This window comes from Sparus aurata, chromosome 9 (assembly GCF_900880675.1).
Source record: "Sparus aurata chromosome 9, fSpaAur1.1, whole genome shotgun sequence".
NCBI lineage: Eukaryota > Metazoa > Chordata > Actinopteri > Spariformes > Sparidae > Sparus > Sparus aurata.
In genome coordinates, this window is record NC_044195.1 from 3,816,962 (window position 1) to 3,839,221 (window position 22,260).

The following is a 22,260-nucleotide window of genomic DNA, read 5'->3' on the forward strand; positions in this document are numbered from 1 at the left end:
TGCGCTGTTTCCAGGCTCGCTGCAGGATCTGTTCCTTCACCGCGTAGTCCACGAACCTAATCACGATGGAGCGAGGGGGGTCATTGTCTTTCGGTTTCGGCATAGGCACTCTGTGTGCCCGCTCAATCCTGATGTCATCTTCAGTTAGCGGCATGTCGGTCAGCACCTTCGGCAGTAGTTTTTTAATGAAGGCCACCATGTCACTTCCCTCACTTCCTTCAGGGACCTGGTACAGCCTTAAGTTTTGCCTTCCCGCCCGGTTCTGAAGATCCTCACACCGGTCCACAACGCCTCACGTTGCACTAGGAAGCCGATGGCTTTCCTGTGAGCCGCGGTGGTCTCCTCCGAAGTTGTTATACGTTCCTCAGCGTCAACGACCCTCTTCTCAAGCTTCGTTAGTTGTGCACTCAAACCTCCAACTGATGTTTCAAGTCTTGTGAATGATTCCTTGGTTTGGCCTTTAAATTCCTTTACATCCATCCTCATCTGCATAATATCCTCCCGTATTTCTCGGTTGCATTGGACGATAGCTTGCAGAATCTCATCCATGTTTTTAGACGCAGCTCCAGCACCTTTGCTAGTGCTAGCTGCGTCAGGCTTAGCAGGCTTGTTAGCGTCAGTTGTTTCTACCGACTTTTCCTCCGCTTCTTTGTTTCTAAATTGATATCTCGAGAGACTAAGCGTTTGTCTTTGCGGTGTCGTTGGGCATGTTTTTGCCGAGTTTTAGTTGAAATGTCGTCTGGTAGGGTGGTTAATTAGCAGAGCTCAAACTTTGCGTCCTACACGAACATGGCGCCGCCGGAAGTCGCCTGAGTGTTTGTTTTTATATACCTTTTCAAATTAGTAGTATTAAATGCAGCTCCGCGAAACGGCCGTATAGCAGATGTTACATGTCGCCGTTGGACTGCTTTCACTTTCTAATTTAAGTTAGTTCCACACTGCAGACATTTTATCCACAGGTTTGCCAGATTAACGTTACGTGCGCGTCTGCGTTCCACAATTGCCACGAATTGTGCTCTGACGTAAAATCATTGTAAAAAATCGGCTTGGGTCCACATTCAAAATTGCCTATCCTACAGATCGGATTGGGACATCCCTAATTGCTTCCAAAGCCCTCTGACATTATCTTAATGTCTCCTGGGGGGGCAGTACCACCCTGTTGAGAAATACTGCTTTAGCAGGTGCCCAGACCCTGTAAAAGTCTTTATGCACTTTAAAGTGTCTCAATATTAAAATCGTTGGAGGAAAACGTCACTCCACTCCTATGATGGGGCATTCTCCAACTTTGTCCATATTTTTTCTTACATCAGCTCACCTCATAGTGCATTATAAATAAGATAGTCATTAATTAGCTGTAAACATCCACAGTAGTCTGTACTTCATTAACACCATATTGTTTTCTTCCTCCTCAGCTCACAAAGTGACCCTCGGAATGGGTGTTTTCACTCAGCTCACACGGCTACAGTTCTGTCCGGCCACAGCCTCAGTGCACTCTGGAGCTGTCCTGCAGGTGGAACTCACTCTACGATGTTTGATGCCTGTGTCAGTGCGCATACAGCAACTAGCTGCCAGCATTCACTTTGACTTGGAGCGCGGAGGGACTAATGGAAGGTCCAAGGTAGCTCAGAGACAAACAAACCCAGGGACAGTAGAGTTTCTCCAGGCTGATTCCACAGAAGCTCCCCCCTTCTCAGTTGCTGGTCCTCCTTTAGAGCTGGATGAGATTCAGGACAGGAGTCCTTCAGACAATTCTCTCAACTCTGCTGGAGTGGTGTGTAAAAACACTCATCTGGTCATGCGTCGCCATGACAGCAACTCACCACTGGATACAGTCAACTGTGTCAGCCCTCCTGCTGTTGCCATAAAGGAAGGAGGACAGATGCTGAAAGTGCAGGATGTAACATTACAGCCTGGGAATAACAACATCATATTCACAGCTCCTGTAAGAGACACTTTTTTTGCTGCTTCAAATTACATAATGAAAATGCGACCCTCAGAGAGGGTTAACTAGCTGTAGTGTTTGACATTCAGAAGGAGGTTGGAAATGTATGTTTGTTCTAATGTTTTTCATTCTTTCTGCTTGCTTATCTGTTTCATAATACTTATTCTCTAACTTTTATGCCATACCACGCTCTTTTCTCTGTTTGTCTCTGTAGAGTGGACAACCAGGTACTTACACATTGCGTCAGTTGTATGCAACAGTGGGTCGGGTGCAGTTTGTGCTGCCTCATATCTACCCATCAGTCCAGTATGAAGTCTATTCTCAGGAGCCCCAGCTCACCGTGGAGCCTTCCTCAGGTCTGAATCTTTTATATTTTGGGTAACAGGAATGCATCAAATCAGAGGTTGTAGTATCAGTCGCAAGTTTGCTTGCTTCATTTCATGAAACACTAAAATAACACATGTTTTTACTTAAAGCGAAACTCTCTCCAAAAAGCAACCAAGGCTTTATTTGGGATTGAATATGAGTCAAACCTTCGTGTGAAAGCATAATTACGACGAAATAGCCACTTTTAAGATTTACCGTAGTTTCGGTTTTGGGCACGTTCATTTTGAACGGGAGTGCACGGGGCAGGAAATGCTAGCATCAACATCGCTATTTTTAGAACACTTAGAAGGCGCGACACAACATGAAACTTTGCTCGTAGCATCACCAGGGTCTCTACACATGAACACGAGCATTGAGAACATTGTTTGTGTACACAGAGTTTATGAAAAAGAAGGTTTTTGCGACCTGACAGGCAGGAGAGTAATGGTGAACCGCTCCTCAAGCGTGCCTGTCAGGTCGTGCCCCATATCATGTTTATGACTGTGTATAAACCACATTGCATCATGTGTGTAAGTGTGTGTTGCTCACTGTAGTTGTGTTTGTTTCCAGAGCCGCTTTTAGCCGGTCTCCCTCAGAGGGTGAAGTTCACTCTGTTGACAGGTCACTACGCTGTGAAGAAAGGAGACGCTCTGCAGCTCAGCAACACGGACACCATGCCCATCTTGCCCTCCACCAGCTGCACCGCCTGCATTAGCAACCCTGCTGCTGGTTGGTACACAGTAACCTAGAAATAGACCATTATTACAGTTTGGGTTTTTTTTGGTTATTTTCAATAATAAATGCAAATAGTTTTTTTTTCTGACAATCCATCTCTACTTTCATTCTTTCCAAACACTATGTTTGAAATCTGGTTACCTACCAACATGACCACAGAATCCAGCTTCTCAAGCATAAATCTACCTCTGTTAACTGCTTTACTCAGCTGAATGAAGCCATGTCCCTGTGTGCATAATGTTCAATAATGTCCGTTAAATCAGGCTTCTGCAGAAAGCTGACCACAGCCAAGTATTTGCATGCCTAAAAAATATTGACTGACATATGTTCAGCTTTAAAGTTCTTCTGCAACTTTCTTGAGTTCAGAATTGGTGGGTGAAAGCGTCCTGTCAATCCAGTCTTCTGAGAAGGTGACCAGCATCAGCCTGCCCCCCACCCCTCCTTACCACACTCTGGAGTTCCAGCTGGAGGTTCTGTGTGTCATTCCGCCCGGGACTGACCGGTCTACCAATGAGAGGCTGACTAACGGAGAGGTCCGCCACCGACCACGCAGCTACAGTCACCCTGACACACCCATGACCGCCATCGACCAGAGGGTGAGGGTCTCAATCAAATGCACACTTTTAGTTGCAGTTATCTAGGGAAATTGTGATGGAGGCCTCGTTTCTCTTGCTGCAGCTCGTTATGTTTTGATTTAAAAGCGTGGTATCTATACAGTATATTGTATCAATGCATTGAATTTCATTTTTTTTGTTTTTTTGTTTAGAGCTGCAATGATTTGTCAATTAATGGTTACACTAAACTTAAGTCTAATGATAGAGAATCAGTCTGCACCTATTCTGATTATCAATTTATCCTTAAGTCCTTTTTCAAGCAAAACGACAACGTGACTTACATTTTTTCCAGATTCTTAATAATGAGAATGTGTTGCTCTTCTTAGTTTTACTTTATAGAGTATTGAATATTTTGGGATTAAGAACTATTTGATGACCAAAACAAGACATTTGATCAAGTCAGTTTGGGCTTTAGAATATTTTAAAAGACGTTTTTCACAGTTTTCACATGTTATAGGCCAAACAATTAACCAAAAACATGATCTACAGGTTAATCTGTAACAAAAATAATCATTAGTTGCATCCCTCAAAATTTTAACGCCTTTTAACCTGAGTAATTAGCTGTCTGATTGTCACATGAAACTTGTCTGTCTTCAGATGTCTATTGATTGTCCTTGGTCCATCTACTCCACGCTGCTTGCTCTGACTTTCTACATCCCCTTCAAGACCAAACACTCACTGCTTTCTGCTGGTAACAGGTGTGTCTCCATTCTCCAAGCAAAGTCTGTGTCACAAATAAGAAACATCGCTTTTACAGTACCACTTTATACAGTACCTTTCCTAATTTTTTTCCCCAGATGGTCCCATCTTGTAATGTTGAACTAGCAATGTTTCTGTCATTCTTTACCATGTGCATCCCCCAACCCACTCATACACACTTCTGACCTGCAAGTTTCTTCCCTGACCCGCAGGAAGTACATCCAGGTGTGTGTGCAAAATGTGTCGGATGTAAACTTCACACTGGCAGAAGTGAAGCTGACAGAGAAGCAGCACGCATTACTGGAGCTGCAATCCCTCAACACTAAAACGCAACAGGTGGGTAGAGAAAAAAAGAGAAGCGTTCTAAGCCTTCGAAGCCTTCGAAGCCTTCTAGAAGGAGCTGAGCCAGAAGATTAAGCTCTCAATTTACCAGTTGATTTATGTTGCACGCTTCATTTATGGTCAAGAACTCTGGGAAGTAGCCAACTGACATGATTCAGGCATCTGATTAGAATACTTCCATGTGAAGGTATTCTTAAAGAAATTGCCTGTTATTTGCCAATTCTGACAGAGTATCGCCACATGATCTGTCCATTCAACCATACTCTTTACCATTTGATGGGAGTTAAGGAGGAGCTAGTTTTGTTAAGTAAATAACATTTTCAAATTAATCCACATTAGTGTGGCTTTCTGTCAGTTTACATCTCAAAACTAAATTGTCCATGAATATATGCTTTATCTGGTGTGTGTGTAGCTTTTGTGCAGTAAGCACAGTGTGTTCTGCCTGTGGGAGGTGAGGTGGAAAGACGACCTGCCCTCCTGTCTCCAGTGTGTTTTTTCTGCTGACTTCTCTCCATTCAACCAAGACATCTCTACCTTCAAACCCTTCTACTACCAGTTCCAGCTCGAGAGAGTCACGGTAAGTCAATGTTAACTTTGATTTGGTTCCTTTTCCCGTTCAGAGTTTGAATGGAGCTGTAATTGTGTTGAAAATAGCTCAGATATCAAACAGGAAAAATTGCAAATGGTGCAGTAAAGCTATTGTTGAATGAAATCATTCAGAAACTACTATTATTCGAGTTCTAGTCATCTATGTTCTTTACATAAATAACCTCAGTTTTATGTTGTCAGACGTTGTACAGTGTGCGAGCTAAGATCTTGCCTCCTGCTGGTGAGCAGTACTGCCGCTCTGGTTTACTTTGCGGGCTGGAGGTGTGTATGACACGACTGACTGAACCTGCAGAAGGGGAGATCGCAGAGGACAGCAAGACTGACACTGACAGCCTCAAAACCACAAAACTCATGTATGAAGGTATGTGAGGAGAACACCTTATTATCTGGGTTTGTTGAAAGGATGAACAAATTCTGAGATCAATAAAAGCAGTGATGCAGTGAAAATCTATTATTGATTGTTTTATTCAGTAACCTATATTTAAAGTCTTTCAAAGGTGAATGAAAACATTTTTTATTTTTTTTGCTAAGAATTTATTTTAGCTCTGGTTATTTGTGATATTGGCCGTTTTTAGACAGGGCAGCAAGCCACCAATTTGCCCGTCCTTTTGGCGGCTCGGTCCGCGGTTTTTGACACAGGCCGGCAAATTGGGGGTCTGTTTTGTTCCACCGATTTTCCGCCTCGGAGGGTCCACTTATTTCCGCCTCACCTGCTATCTAAAAACGAGTCGGCAATGTCGACCTCCTGAGTCGACGGACGTGCCAGTGCGTCACGTGACCAATCTAAGATGACGTAGCAGCAAGCCGCAGCCTCTCTGAATCTCATTTCCGACGTATGTGTTGGAGCTGCCTTCAAATTATATACCAGTTTTTAAACGGTATGATAAATAATGTCCGCCACGCTTTTTCGCGAACATTGCGGTCATGTTTACTGCGCGTTTGGTGCTGGAAGAAACGGTCAAAACGGGCTTCCCTCACGAAGCAAGTTAGTGTTTGCTTTGTGCTACTCCTTTTCCTATTGGTGGAAAAAGGCACCCCACCAACCAATCACAAAATTAAAGGGCAAACTACGTGATTTGGTTGCTTAGGAACGGGGGGAAGTTGTCGGAGGGACGATGACAGCAACAGAGATAGCGAGTTTTGAGAGTTGAGAGATTTGTGACATTAAGCGTGTTTGGAGTGTATTGTTAGTGTGTTATGTAGTGTTTAGTTTAGTGTGTAGTGGAGTCGTTTTTTTTGTTTAATGAGTCAAAACAATGAGGAGACTGCTGAATTTTCAGCAGGCAGGAAGGAGCTGTGGGAAACATATCACTACGTACAACTTTGTAAATTTAAATTTTTTTTAGCAAACAGCAATTTATATATTTGCATTATAAGTAATAAAAATAGTTCGTTAAACATATTTGTGGTTTTCACAGTAAAAAATCTAAATTTTATTTACTCGGATTTTATGTTTTTTGTGATTTAAAGCCGGACTATGCAGTAGCAGTTTCCAGACCAGATTCCTTCGCTGTTTTCTAGCTTTGCACCAGATTTGTGCTTACGTTTTTCGCTACAGGGCTCCCCCTACAGCTTCGGCGCAGATATTTCACACTGTCGTAAAGACTTGTTGACGAGCCTCCCCCGCCCACCTAGCAGCTACTACGTTACCATGTGCATCTGTTTTCAAAGAAGCTGTCCGGCTAAACAGTGGGACATATCCCATGATACAGGCGACAAATCATGCGACATTCGAAGACCGATCTACATATCTAAATACACAATGAGAACCTGGATTCAGAACGCAAACAAACGTGTTTGGTAGCAAGTGACTGCTACGCTAAACACCCGCTAACTAGCGAGCTATTCATCAAGAAACCAAGCTAAACACATACAGGGCTCACAATGAAACAGTCAAGCAAACACATTGTTCAAAAGACTATCAAGTCATGTTGCAAAGACAAAGTTCATCCAAGGGTAGGCTATGGGCATAGAATACTGCCATAAATCGCGCGTGCGTATTGAGACTCACGTGCGCGCAATAAAACGTCCGCGCGTGCAAATCAAAGTCTCCGGGTCTGGATACAAGTTTGAGTAAATAAAAGCCAGCCTCAATTAGAAGCCGGGTCTGTTTCAAGGTTATTAATGTTTTCGATCCGAATCGCTGCTTGGCTGCATGTTCTTAATGAAATGCTGATTTATGGATGTCGCTGTGTTTGCTGACAGCACTCGCTGCCTGTTAACACCTTTTTTTTTTTTCTTAACCCAGCACGTCTGGACAGAGTTGTTCGAGCCTGACCATTGAGAGCTCGGACTGACCCAAGGAAAGAGCTGGAGCCTGTATGGCTACAGTCTGTGGCCGGAGCAACACATTTATTTATAAGTTTAATCACTAGTAAACTTAAATGAATGTGTGCTCCAGATCCAATCCATTCAGGGCTGTGTGGTTTGTCCCATTTGTCCTAGTGGTGTTGCCGTACCCTGCTATCCGATTGGCGAATACGCTCAACCAATTATTCGGGGATACAATGTGGAGGAGAGGAGACTTGCGCAAGCAACAGTCTGCGCGCGTGCGAGCAGGGAAAAGTATTGCGAGCGGACTCTGTGCATGCTCGAGCTGTTTTTCTCCTCGCAGGCCACAATATTGCTCCAGGGGGCAGAGATGCAGGATAAAAAATAGCTTGCCAGTGCTTGGAAAAGCGCTCGGGGAAAATAAATGCGCTCGTGGATGTTTGATTTGTGCGCCCGGATGTCTGATTTGCGCGCGCGGATGTTTTATTGCGCACGCGCGATTTATGGCAGTATTCTGTGCCCATAGAAGGCTACTTACAATTTCAACAGCAACAAGGCCAAGTCTCTCACTTGACGCCATTCCTCAAAAGCTCGTCCTATGTTTACTTGTGTCTGGTCTCTTTTTTTGTCAAGCTCCTTTTTCTTCTTCTGTTCCTCTGACTGTGGCTTCCTGGGTCTCTTTTTCATCGACTGACTAAAGTCAGCATAGTGCCTCTTTAAGGTCCTTTGTGTTATTAAAGTTTGTCAAAATGAAAAAATAACTGTACAGGCACACGTGAGGTTGTGCTGAATATAATGACACCAAACAAGGCAAGGTAAATAGTTTTTAAGGTGAAATATAATGGCAAAATCAAAAATAGTCAAAAACGGCCAATTATACCCTGGAATATCGGATTTCACAACAAACCTAAATATCCCTGACGTCCCACCTTCAAACACAGCCTCATTTGGCCATCCATGAAAAAGCTACTTAACCTCCCACTTTTCTATAGGAATACATATTTCTTACGGGCACTGCACTAGTTGATTAAATGATCAAATGAAAACGTATAAAAGGAATCCTCATGTAACAAACTTTAAGATAAAAGTGTAGGAGACTAACACTTGATAGAAAAGGGTTAATTAATTACTGGTAATTAATTACAGTTTATACGGGACACCACCTTCGTTTGTTAAGCTAGTTTGAATAATCCGAAGGACATTATTCAAATTCAACTGTGCAAGTTTGGCTTAAACAGTTGAAAGCAATTAAATCAATCTCTTATTCTGAAGCAATGACTTCTTTCCACGTCTCCATCGATTTTCCACTTCAAATTAAACGTGCACAGACACATCATAAGGTTAGATATGTTTATTGACTAAATAAATGCAGAGTAAATGATATAAGGTAATAATTCAAACGAGTAATGACAAATAACAGAAAAGGTGAAGATTGTGGGAGTAAATTATTGAACAACGGACTTCGAAACGATGGTGGATTTGAGTGCAACACTCCGTTCATTCACAAATCACGGGAGTAATTCCTATCCTAACGGTACGATATGAGACATTTTCTATGAGTTTATAAAGTAAAAGTCAAAGCTTTATAGACACCAACTCTGATCTTTGTGACTCCAGCTGTGTGCAGAGATTTCAGCCTACTTGTTGTTGAGGGGGACGTCTGCGGATTTTCCTCTGATCCTCTCTCGTCTCAGCTGTAGATGCAACAGCTGTTTGGCCGCAGGCCGATGACGGTGGGATTCCCCGTGACATCACTCTCCTGCCCAACGGGATTCCGTTTGAGTGCGTGGCGGGCTCGGCTGGACGTTGAATTCTCTGGTCCACTGGATGTGCTGTTCTGGCTTCTTGAACAGTTCGATTTCTGTACCGGACTTTTGATACTTGATCAGCGTCTTAGTCAGAGTCTCTTTGGAGTGGTGAAGATTTAGCTTTGACTTATTAACGGATTTCTTGTTTAAAAATAACTGAAGGATGAAACGTTGGCCGGCGAATCGTCCTTAGTCACTAAATACAAGAATAGACAAAAATGGCTTCTTCTGAATGTGAATACGATACTTTAGTAATATATAAAAGGAAAGAAAGTAATTTCGCCCTTGCCTAAGTTTTCAAAATAAAAGTTTTCTCAAAAGCGAAAATCATCACTTGGAAGAATATGCAACCAGTGTTTCAGATTCTTCAGAGCAGGTCGCAAAAACTAAGCAAGGCACGGAGTCAAATGTTGAAAAATAAAAGAGTTACGCGGCGTAGCAAAAAGTATAGAAGTAAGAAAAACAAGGGAAAAACACGATCGTAAAAACGAGAAAGCAGGAGAAACAAGAGTGCAAGAAAAAATTGTAAGAACAAAAAAACAAGAGTGAACAAGAGCAAGAGGGACACGATGTGTCCTCTTTTAAGGCTTAGTAGTAGGCGGGTCCGAGGAGCGGCTTGGCCAGTCGCTTCCTCCGGTGATGTCACAGATCTAATTGCGGACTTATCAATTATTGCTGAATTAAACTATCCTTCTGAAAGTTTTAAGATCGCGGTTGACTGTTCACCTAAATCCACAATGGTTTTTACATAAACCTTTCGGTTACTTGAATAAAAGCAAATAAACGAAATTGCTTAATAGGAAAAAGGAATAATCAGTTATAATACATGAAACACACACGGATACATAACCTCCGCCAGCATTGATGGCTCAAACCTGTTCATACGGTGCTGACTTATACATTCAAAACATATATCGGAGTAAAGAGAAAAGTATAGATCAACAAGATTATGGATTACATTACTTAAGAAAGTCCTCTGGGAACTATACCGAAGCTTACCACAAGGTGGCACTGTGGCTACATCACTTATTCAGGTATTATTTCATCCTACATCAGGAAGATTACAAACATATCAAAACGTAGGTCTGGTCCAGCTGTTGAAAAATATATCATTAAGGCAAAGGTTAGACTATGGCTTGGTATCTTTCTTGAATTAGGAAAGAGATCAGGACTGTTTTCACTTCTGCTGGTATGGAAATGTTTATGGCTTTCTTTTACGATCCTTGATTTCACGGTGACATGGGACAGTCAGATGCTGGTGGTTATCTTTGACGTATGGCTCTTGTCCTTCTAACCGGAAATTGGGTGAAGGGATAGTTAGTCCACAGATAGGCTTTTGTTGGGAAGTCACAGTTTATGATATAAGATATGATTTTGTCATGAGGTTGAGAGGGGAGAGAATTAGAAAAGGGGAAGCAGACCCTCGTGATAAAGGACACAAAAGGTTCACAAGGAGGGGGGAGGTCACGCAGACCCACAGCCGGGCCTACTGCGAGAAGTACAGCATGGGCCGGGTTCCTACAAAAGGAAAATAGTAAAACAACAAATACCCAAAAATGTGTTGTTCCACTTTTTTTCGTAAACAGTCTCAACTTAAGTTAATACCTGTCACCGGGATGAAAATGTCAAAAAACTGAGTTGCCTTTTATTATGGCAGTCTTGAGGATGAAGTGCGGATATTCACAGCCTGAGGAGAGAAGTGTCTCTGTATAGTGACTTTTGCTTTTGTTTGTTGTTGCAACTTTAACAAAAAAACATATGAATGGGTTTGGGGATTAACTGATTAGTCAACTGACATCAAATTAATTAGCTAGCGTAAAAAGATAGTACAATAGTAATTACCCTGACAAGTTTAAACACTCTCTTCAAATAAAAAAACCTTGAAACTTAGTAGACCACATAATCTGCTAAATGAAAAAAAAGTTAAAAGGTTAATCATTAAATAATCTAAGAAAATTGTCATTTGCAGACAAAATTCAAAATAAGAAAAGGCTTAATATTTATCAATTTCCACAGAAGCCCAAATATTTTGAGGTCACTTTGTGGATTAATTTCTTTTCTTTAAGTTTGTATATGTTCATATATACAGTCATCATAGAATTGTGTGTGTGTGTCCACAGTGGCGGACAGCAGCAGTAACTGGGCGGTGTGCGGGAAGAGTTCAGGGATGGTGTTGATGCCTGTGGCGGCCAGAGCCACCCACAAGGTGCAGATTGAGGTGATGCCTCTGTTTGCAGGACACCTGCCCTTCCCCAAGATTAAAGTGCTGAAGTACATGCCTCACACTGCAGCAGTCGCCATCCAACCAGATCCTGGTAAGACCCCCAAGAGTGAAACCACAGATCTTTCTATCTTGGTAAGGGAACATATTCTTCCTGCAACCAAAGGTGATGCATCCTTTTCTTATTTTTCTGTCATCTCATGGCATGTAGCATTGAAAGCAGGGAAAACCATTTTCATTTTATTAAATTGTATAAACAAAATCAGTGGTCCCCAACCTTTTTTGCACCACGGACCGGTTTCATGTACGACAAAATGTGCACGTGTGATTCCACGGTAATAAAATGATAGCAGTTGTCCACTCACCGTCCCCGCAGCGGCAGTTCAGCCACTTTAACAGCCAACTTCAATACAGTTGTCCATCACCCTCTTCTTCCGTCTCATCTTTGGGCCGTTTCCTTTTTTCTTTGCAAAGTAGCTCTCCGAAGATGTTTGTTTTCCACTAATCTCAGCTAGCTTGATCTCTTAGGGCAGGGGTTCCCGAACTTCAGAGTGCCGTGGCCCACTTTAAAATCTGAGAATCTCTCGCGGCCCACCCAACAACCCTGATCAACACACAAGACTTAAGATGAATTACATCTTCTTTTATTTCATGAACAGAGCAATACGTTACTATGGCAATAACATTCACATTAATAATCCATCTACATGCACATAACGATTTGTACAGTAACCAATGTAAGAAATTATTAAAGGGATATTCTGGTGTAAATTTAATCCATGGTCTAACACACCGTGACACCGAGTAAGACCCCCCCCCCCCCCCTTGGGAGATCAAGCAAGCTGCAAACTTGATCTCCCGATTAAATCGATTAAATTTACACCAGAATATCCCTTTAAGTCAATATCCTGGCTGTTTCACCACTGACTAATAAAATACTTTTACAATACAATACAATTTCACAATATCCAACCCAATATCAATTTGAAAAAAAACAACAGGCAGAAATTGAAAGTTGAATGTTGAATCAGGCCAACACATGCACTTTTTCAACACATGCAGTTACTATAATCCATCACAGCTGGGCTGCCGTGTAATATTTTTAGGCGTTCAACGGCACAAAAGCTCTCTCTCTCTCTCTCTCTCTCTCTCTCTCTCTCTCTCTCTCTCTCTCTCTCTCTGTGTCTCTCTCTCTGTGTCTCTCTCTCTCAGAATATTAATTAACATTAAGGAGACCACCTGCAAACAGTATATGGATACACTGGATATTGATCACATTATGTCACCTGCATCTCACCTAATGTAGGACACTAATAGTAACACATAGTAAACTTTCAAGGCCGTATCCTGGCTGTTTGACATTGAATAAAAAGCGTAGGCATATACATAAAAAAGCAGCCCTATAACAACATGAAGGAGAAAAAAACAAAACATTACTTAAACTTTGAATCAGAACAATACTTGAATTTCTTACAACACATGAATTCTTATTTACAATCCATCATAACTGGGCCGTTTAACGGTGCAAACCAAAGTGCTATTTCACACACAAGTCCATCTTGACATTAACCCATTAACATTAAGACTTAGTCCAGTCTCTGTGTTTATCTCGATATACTGATTCTGAGCCACACTTTGGGTAAAATTACATTGTGTCGACTGCAACTCACCTAATGAGAGGGGTGATGCTGCTGCATAGCAGCTGTCAAAGTCTTGATGTCTGGCTGAATAGATGTCAGCTTTAGGCGGAGATCAGGTCCAACATCCAGTTTATTCCTGTACTTTGTCTTTAAAGCCACAAGTGCTGAAAATCCAGTTTCACACAGATAGGTGGTTGTAAAAGGCATCAGAAACATCAATGCCTTGTTAGACAGATCAGTATATTCTGGGTACACATGCATCCAGAAATGTGCCAAGTGCTTCTGTGTGAAGATCAGTTTCAGAGCAGTGTCACAAGATAACTCCACGAGGCTGTCCTGCTCCCTGGAGCTGAGACCTGCGATGGCATCCTCATTTTGGGGGGCAAATGGATTCTGTATCCAGCTGTGTTGCTCGCTGAGCACAGGGAAGTATTCCCGGAGCTGCATCTTCAGGGTTTTCAGGTGCTCTCTGATTGCACCTGCCACGGAGGCCGGGACCTGCCTCTTCTCTTTGGTGACAAAATCACACAGATTGTCAAAGGACTCGTTGTTGTTCCGACCCACTCTTCGGTCCCACAGCTCGAGCTTCCTTATGGTGGCTTCTATCTTACTGTAGACATGAAACATGGTCGCTGTTTTTCCTTGGAGAGATAGATTGAGTTCGTTTAAATAGCTGAAAATGTCGGACAAATACGCCAACCTGCACAGCCACTTGAAGTCACAGAATCGAGCTGACAGTTCAAAGCGGGAGTCCACGAAAAATGTCCTGACTTCGTCTCGCAGTTCGAAAAGTCGAGTGAGCACCTTGCCACGTGAAAGCCACCGGACTTCAGTGTGCAGGAGAAGCTGCCGGTGGTCGCTCCCCATCTCCGCGCACAATATGGCAAACAGGCGTGATTGCAGTGGCCGACTTTTGATAAAGTTGACTGTTCTCACAGCTTCCTCCAAAACAGTCTTAACATCCGCAGGCATCGTCTTTGTGGCCAGCGCCTCTCTGTGGATGCTGTAGTGGACAGCTGTGACCAGCGGAGCCACGTCTTTGACCCTTTTAACAACTCCAGTCAGTCTCCCCACCGTGGCCCGAGCTCCGTCAGTACTTAGTCCCACACACTTTGCCCAGTCTATTTCACTTGAAACCATGAATTCATTCAGAGTGTCAATGGTTTCCGCGGTAGCTTGTGAAGGTAACGGTTTGCAAAACAGAAAGTCCTCGTGTACTTCTCCATCATACTCATATCTGACATATGCCATTAAATTTGCCAAGCTTGCGATGTCCGTGGACTCATCAATCTGGAGAGCATAAAAACGGCTTGCTTGTACTCTGGTCACTAGCTGCTTAAGTACATCTTCAGCCATATTGTCAATACGGTGCTTGACTGTGTTGTCAGACAAAGAAATCACGTCAAGTTGTTTAGCTGCTTTCTCTCCAACCATCACTCCAACCATCTCTTTGGCAGCAGGTAAAATCAGCTCCTCCCTGATGGTGTGTGGCTTCCCGGTCTGGGCGATCAGCTTTGCCACTCGGTAGGAAACCTCCACTGCCTTGGCGTTTTCACTCCCAGTGACATAGGTGGATTCAATTGCCTTTCTACGGCTCTGATACTCTCTCAGCTTGTTTTCAAAAAATTCTCGAGGCTTTGAGGAATATTGTCCATGTTTTGCTTCTAGATGGCGACGGAGCTTGCTTGGTTTCAGTGCCTCGTTTGCCAGCACCTCTGAGCACAACACACAGACAGGCAGCGGGCTGTCTTCTGGTCTGACACTCGTAAATCCAAGCGATAGGTACTCACTTGAATACTTTCGATGAGCCTTTCTTTTTGTTTTTTCATTTTGACCCTCTTCACTTGTTGAGATTGACTCATTAACAGCTTTTCTTTTGACTCCTGACAGCCACCGATCCATTGTTACTCTTTCCCGCCAGTGAAAACGATTAGAAAAAAGTGTAAATAAATAAGAAAATGCAAACATTAGAGACTGCTTCTAACCCTTTTTCTAAAAGTGTCTGTATTTTAATTTAGAATAGTTTTCATATAAATTACACACACAAAAAAAAGAAAATATATGTTTTACCTATTTCGGCCATAAGCGGTCATAATGACCGCACATCATTTCGCGGGGTTTCATTGTTGCATTTTTCGCACGGTTTGCTACTTTCATTGTCTCTCTTGTCTCTAACCGGAGCCCCCCCCCCCCCCCCCCCCCCCGTGAAACAGCAAGCAGAGCTGTCCGAGGTGCTTTAGTGCTGAAGTGATGCGACTCTGACTGTGTAGCAGGGAAAGCCGAGGAAGAATGTCTGCATCCTGAGCACCGTGCACACAGCTGTGGGCACCTTTAGTGGGGCGAAGACAAAACCAGAGTCTGTGATTTACACAACAACACCAAGTACGGCGAGGACACGGACCAGATGTGAGGGCATACTCCGTCAGAGGCGGAGGAAGATGGCCGGTGGCGGTCTTTTATAACATCCTCGACCTGGCTGGGATCAATGCCCGCATCTTATTCAAGGAGCACCAGCAGCAGGAGAGCCCGGAGGAAAGTCCTGCAGCAGCTGGCAGAGGAGCTGAGGGCAGAATACATGGAGGAGAAAGCGGCCGCGGCAGTCGGCACAAGGTGAGCAGCAGCGGAAGCAACCACCGCAGCAGCGGCAGACACGGAGACGGAGGCAGTGCCGGTCCGAAAGAGCTGCAAACGGAACCAAACGTCGGACACTTGAAATGCCACAAGCCCGTGTGTGGTGACTGTGTGAGGAGAGCGAGGAGCGGTTATCTGCAGAGACTGTGACCAGTGATCGTAACGGCTCTTTTTTTTATTTTTTAGATCAGCTCGTTTCCAGCTTTTTTGATTATTAGCCTATTATTTGTTCATTATATATTATTAAGTGTTAAAATAAAATGTTTTATAATCAAATAAGTTACTTTTAATTGTTAATTTTCTTGTTCTGAGTTTTCTCTATTAAAATCGTGTGTGAATATGCAATAATTACGGTTTACCATGCGCGATGATATGAATATTGATACATGTATAATTAAACTGGTTAAAATTTACATTTTGGTGTTATTTAGTTTTTTTAAAAAATATCATGACACAATGAATGCATTCATCACGCAGTTGGGTATATAGTATAGGTATAGTGATATAGTTTTTCACACACAAGTTAAGTAGGCCCTTATCTTGTTAAAATGTTTTCCCTCATTAAAAATTCCAGAAACAAGAAATATGCAAATATTTGGCATCCCAAAAGCTTGAAACTCAACCATAAAGAGTAGGAACAATATGAAAAACACGTTTTTGAGTGGAGGGGGGAAATCAATAGACTTGGCAGGTAGTGATGCGTCAGGTCTTCTTTGGTTCAGCACTGACAGAGGTGAGAAAGAGAGAGATGATCCTCCAAGAAGCATTTTGCTTATGCAGAGAACTAAATCTGTTTAAACTAGATATTCATGTGCCACAAAACAAGTAAGAGAGAGACAGAGAGGGAGAGAGAGAGAGAGAGAGAGAGATCCGTTGTGTGATAGCGAAGAGTCAGCAGCTGGATTTTGCACCCACGGTCAGTATTAGTAGGTATGTCTGCAAACAAACAAACAACAACCACCACGACCATTATTCATTGTTTTATTACATTCGTGGGAAGTTATTATAGAAAAGAACCCCATAAGGACGTACGTCATTGTGTCATCACACATTACTGATTTAATCTTATAATTTCTAAAACATTCAAATGATTTTATTATCATACTTCATTTTCAAAACCACATTCATTCCAATATTTTTTTTTTAATTGGCTCTGGGGCACTTTGGCCATGCGGTAATCCGTCTATGGAGGTATCCCCCCAATTAAAATTCCCCCGTCAACAATGAAATATAAGATAAGTTCTGGCTTAAAAATAGGTCAGATAAATGAAGAATAATAGGTCATTTAAATCATATGGTTTTGTTTTGTTAGTTGTGATTAATTTTAAAAATCAAAATATTTAACTAATAATATTTAATGGTAACTTAAAACTTAATTACAAAATAGAAAATTACCTCTCGCGGCCCACCTGCAGTGATTCCCAAAGTGTGGGCCGCGGCCCACACTTTGGGAATCACTGTCTTAGGGTATACCGGTCCGTGACTGAAACAGGTACGTGTCAAGCGCGCCAAGAGGAAGACACGGATGTTGTTAAAAGAGAATCCGTTTTCCAAAATAAAACAACTTTCCGAGTATGATCGTCAATATAACGGAAATAAAATAACGTATTTATTCTTTCTCTGCAGCCCGGTACGAAACGACCCACGGACCGGTTGGGGACCACTGAACTAAATGATTCTTTGTATAATCTTTAATAATCAGCAGATTCATTGATACTGAAAATAATATTTAGTGGCAGCCCTTAGGACAACACAAGAAAACTATGAACATTTTTATTATCACAGCAAATGGCCTTCTGACAATAACTTGATCTTTGTTCCTCAGACAGCTGTGTGGAGAATGACAGTCTGTCCTTGCTTGACAAGACACTGGATGACCAGACGGACACAGCGAGCATTCGAAGCCGGGGCAGTGTGCACTCTGTGGGCAGTGGCGACCAGCAGCAGAAAGGCGTGGCTATGCCACGTCTGGAGCCCTTCAGCCCAGGACAGGTGTTCAATCACAGCAACATGCAGCAGGTCCTGGTGCTGCCCTCCACAGACGACCACATCATGGAGGTCAACGCCACATGACCCTGGTGGCAAGACCAGCCGCCCCCCTTCTTATAGAACTGACCCCTGGCCCTGGACAGACTCTGCAGAGTGTAAACTCTGTGGCAAATCTGGTCCATGAGTCCATGTTGAAGACCTCTGCAGGTTGCCGGTATGGACCCACCCTTAAGCATGAAACGTTGACATCATTGGAGACATTAGGGACTAGACACAGTGATAAGCCAATGACATCTGCTGATACAATTTAAATAAAGATTTTTCTTTGCCATACTTTGTACATAGCTCATTGGTTGGATATATGCATAAATGGACTGATCGATCAGATCAGCGCCTGTCATGCTCCCTCAAACTAAAGAATAACAAACCTGATTGTCCCATGATGCACCAAAGCCCTAGATGTTGTATGCCTCAATCAGCTACTCAAGCACTGTAATGTTGACTGAGTGTGTGCTTAGCTGCAAGGGCTGTTCCCGTGCCTCTCTGGCTGTCATTACTTTTTACATTTGAGCCTTTACTGTGATGATTACATTCAAGTCACTGAATTACACAGCTGTTTCCTCAGCTGAATAGAACAGGAAGCTAGACTGTCTTAAGTGTCAGTCTATGCAAATGTTTCTTATGTTTGTGCCCCAAATGATCTCAAGCCCAGCATTTAGGCAGCTGTAATGCCAAGTGAAAAGAGTTCCAATTTAATGTTAAGATAAAGATTTAATTCTGAAACATTTTGAATGCAACAATTCCAACATTAAGCTAATTAAGTACTTGTCAGTCTATGAATCAAATACTAGATCCAAAGTTTATTTGCCAGCTTTACTGATAAATAAAGCCTCAGCCAATAATTTCTGGATTTTAGGCTCCTTTTCTTTTATTAACAAAAAAGGACAAAAATTATAGATCTTTCATATGTTATATTCATTCATAAACTCATTTCTGTTGTGAGGTTTATATGGATAAATAAATGGAAAATCTAAAAACTTGAATGCAAACATCATCACTAAATTCTCAGATATATCAGCATTGATGACATGAGAGGCTAAGGATAGTGGTGTGTGTCGTGTGTATCTGTTCAGCTGTAGTTTTGTGTATGTGTGCGGATCTATGTGTATTATGAGGTGAGACTTTTAAACAAGGATCAGCCAGTGGACATGATTGTCTGTCTATTGTCTTACCTATCAATAGTTTGTTCATGTACATCATACGTTTATTTATAGTGTGTGTGTGTGTGTGTGTGTGTGTGTGTGTGTGTGTGTGTGAGAGAGTGTGCGTGTGTGAGAGAGTGTGCGTGTGTGCGTGCGTATCGCCAAATCTGTGTCCAAGCTATGCACACATACCGTAAGGGGTTGAATAGGTGAATGAAATAAGTCATGATTGGATTTATTCATTCATATATTGAAAGGATGAATGTCAGCTACTTTGCCCTCCCCACCCCTGACCCTACCTTCCTCCCCCTGGTGCACACACAGAGTGACTACAGCCTCCTGCTCCTCTTTGACCACTGTACATACTGATCTGTAAATAATGATTCAAATCAAAATCTTCTTTGATTGCCAACTATATTAAAAAATGATTGGAATTGACATATTGTGTGGTGTTTAACAGCATGTTAGCAAGGAGTTCTCTTCACACAACAGAGATGACAACTAACGATAGTCTCCATCGTAGGGTAATCTGCTGAATATTTTCTCTGTGACACATCTACTATTTTGGCTTATCAAATGTCAGAAAATGGTGAACAGCTTCCAGGCTTCTGTTTTCAGACTTTCTACCTTGCTGCAGGGATTTGCTCCCTTCAGCCTCAAGAGCATTATGGAGGTCCAACACTGATGGTCTTGCTTATTATCAGATCCAATATTCAGCATTTTTCAGTAGAGTCAGTATTTATTGACAGATTGCCAATAAAAAAATATTAATTTAATAATGTGCAACAGGAGCGCCCATTAGCTTGGTTTGTAGATGTGCAGAGGCATTGCCCTCGCTGCAGCAGCCTGGGGTTCCAGTCCGACCGATCAACTTTGAATCTGCAAAGACACTACTAACTAAAGTTATCAAATAAACTTATTGGATTGGAATAATAGAACAACAAATAAGAGAGAATGGATAACGCATGTAAATACAAGTACCTTAAAATTGGATGGTAGTAGTACAGTACTTTAACCCTTGTGCCCTCCTCGGGCATTTTTGTACATTTTTCTCAACTTTTTTTTGATTTAGCAATAATTTTGGCTGTGTTACAGCTTGTGGCATGGATTTTTGCAGGAACTCTTCTTTTTAGTCAAATTTTTGAAATCCATTGTCTTTTATTCTGACATGTCTTTTATTTTCCTGTAATGCATTTTGCACCCTCTAACCACCCTCGTGGCAAAAATGTACACGCACAAAATCTGCCATAAAATACTCATACATCAATATTGTTTTCTGCTTTTTTTTTTTGCTTGAATCCCTTAACCAACTTGTTCCTTGATCAAAATGATAAATTTTCAGGATTTTAACCCTTTAAATGCCAGTTTTATTATTTGAATGACTAATTATTTATTTAAAAAAAAACACAAAAAATGTATTATTTTCCATATAATAAGTAGTAGGCTGATGGGGCTTTAGTGGTGATTAGAGTCTTTGATATATCAAAGATTACCAACAAAATTGATTTGATTGATTAGTATATTTTATGTAGTAACAGATACTGTTACTTACTTTGCCATTTTGAAGAAAAGTAGTGATATTTGACATTTTTGATGTATTTCACCAGATTCAACCATTTTCCCATTGTAGGCCGATGCATGAAATTCTTGTATTTTTGCCAGTTATATTATGGAGCCGGGTGACTACCAGGGCCCTGTGTGTGTGTGTGTGTGTGTGTGTGTGTGTGTGTGTGTGTGTGTGTGAGAGAGAGAGAGTGACTGTGTGTGTGTGTGTGTGTGTGTGTGTGTGTGTGTGTGAGAGAATCTGTAAGCATGCACTGATCACTTCAGGAGTGAAAAAAGGTCATCTTTTGAGGAATGTGTTTCATGTGTCTTTGAAAAGGTGCTTGAGTGAAAACATGCTTTGCTGTTCTCAAAAACAAAGCAAAAACAACGGTTAGTGTGTTTATGCACCTGGCTGCTTTCACAGCCAAAGATAAACATGCAACTTGTCTGAGGGGTCATTTCATTAGTGAGCAGAGAGGGTGCAAAAATGAAAAGGCATTTCAGAAGCGAAGAGGCATTAGAAATGGTCATGCAGCCTTTATCTGACAGCGAGCTGCAGGATTCATCAGGGGAAACCACGATCTTCGAGGGGGAGTCTGACACAGAAGGCTCGCTGGAGTCTTCCACGTCTGTGAATGCCTCTGACCCATCCTCTGAGAGTGAAGCGGGCACTGAGGATCCTGTCCATCCTAAAAGTCAGTGGACGGGCAAGTGTGGTCTCCATCTCATGCTGAGACTCTGTGCTACATGCAGGCACCCACCGGCATGGTGCCAGGGCCCATGGGAGATGCAATATCAAGAATCCATAATGTAGCATCATCTTTTGACCTTTTCTTCACTCCTGACCTGATCCAGCTCATTTTGCAAATGACAAACTTATACGGGAGGCATTCAGTGTCAGGATGGAGTGACGTGGATGCCCAAGAGATTTGGGCATACATGAGACTTCTTATCCTGACTGCGCCACTGACCAGCTCCACTAGAAGGAGAGGTGTGTGCTGGTTGTGCAGAGGCCTGAAAAAGAGGTCTTCCACCACCAAGTGTGCATTTGTAGGGAACACTAGGTCACAGGCTGCAGGACCACAAACACGCGCACACACACACACACACACACACACACACACACACACTTTGAAACCTCCTTTCTGTCCAGAAGAAGAAGAAGAAACAATAACTTTGATATTTCAACAGCAGCTGTAAACTTGTATTTTATTTAACCCTCAGATTACACACACACGCACACACAAGCACACACACACACATACACACACAATCCATGTATCTGTTTCTCTCAAACACACACACACACATCGTATATTCAATGCCTGGATATTTCTGTTTATATTTCATATTTTGTTCATATTTCATTTGTTCTATTTTGTTTTTTGTTGTCTAAATTTCCAAAGTTGTTACAGTTTGCACAATAAGAGTTCACACTGATGAATCAGATGTTGATTTAAAAACATTTCCCACACACACACACACACACACACACACACACACACACTGGGCCCTGGAAGTCACCCGGCTCCATAATATAACTGGCAAAAATACAAGAATTTCATGCATCGGCCTACAATGGGAAAATGGTTGAATCTGGTGAAATACATCAAAAATGTCAAATATCACTAGTTTTCTTCAAAATG

At 42.1% G+C, this 22,260-nt stretch overlaps 1 protein-coding gene across 1 annotated transcript in view; it reads left to right on the forward strand.

Moving 5' to 3' along the window:
* Window positions 1-19,507, forward strand: part of trappc10 (trafficking protein particle complex subunit 10) — a 101,383-nt gene extending 81,876 nt beyond the window's left edge. Inside the window, exons 14-23 of the mRNA XM_030427711.1 lie at window positions 1,413-1,942; window positions 2,157-2,298; window positions 2,879-3,037; window positions 3,410-3,639; window positions 4,255-4,355; window positions 4,569-4,692; window positions 5,111-5,275; window positions 5,488-5,668; window positions 11,507-11,701; window positions 17,704-19,507. Coding sequence (XP_030283571.1) covers window positions 1,413-1,942; window positions 2,157-2,298; window positions 2,879-3,037; window positions 3,410-3,639; window positions 4,255-4,355; window positions 4,569-4,692; window positions 5,111-5,275; window positions 5,488-5,668; window positions 11,507-11,701; window positions 17,704-17,951 — 2,075 coding nt within the window. The 3' untranslated portion in view covers window positions 17,952-19,507. The remainder of the gene's footprint in view (window positions 1-1,412; window positions 1,943-2,156; window positions 2,299-2,878; window positions 3,038-3,409; window positions 3,640-4,254; window positions 4,356-4,568; window positions 4,693-5,110; window positions 5,276-5,487; window positions 5,669-11,506; window positions 11,702-17,703) is intronic.
* Window positions 19,508-22,260: the final 2,753 nt, after the last annotated feature.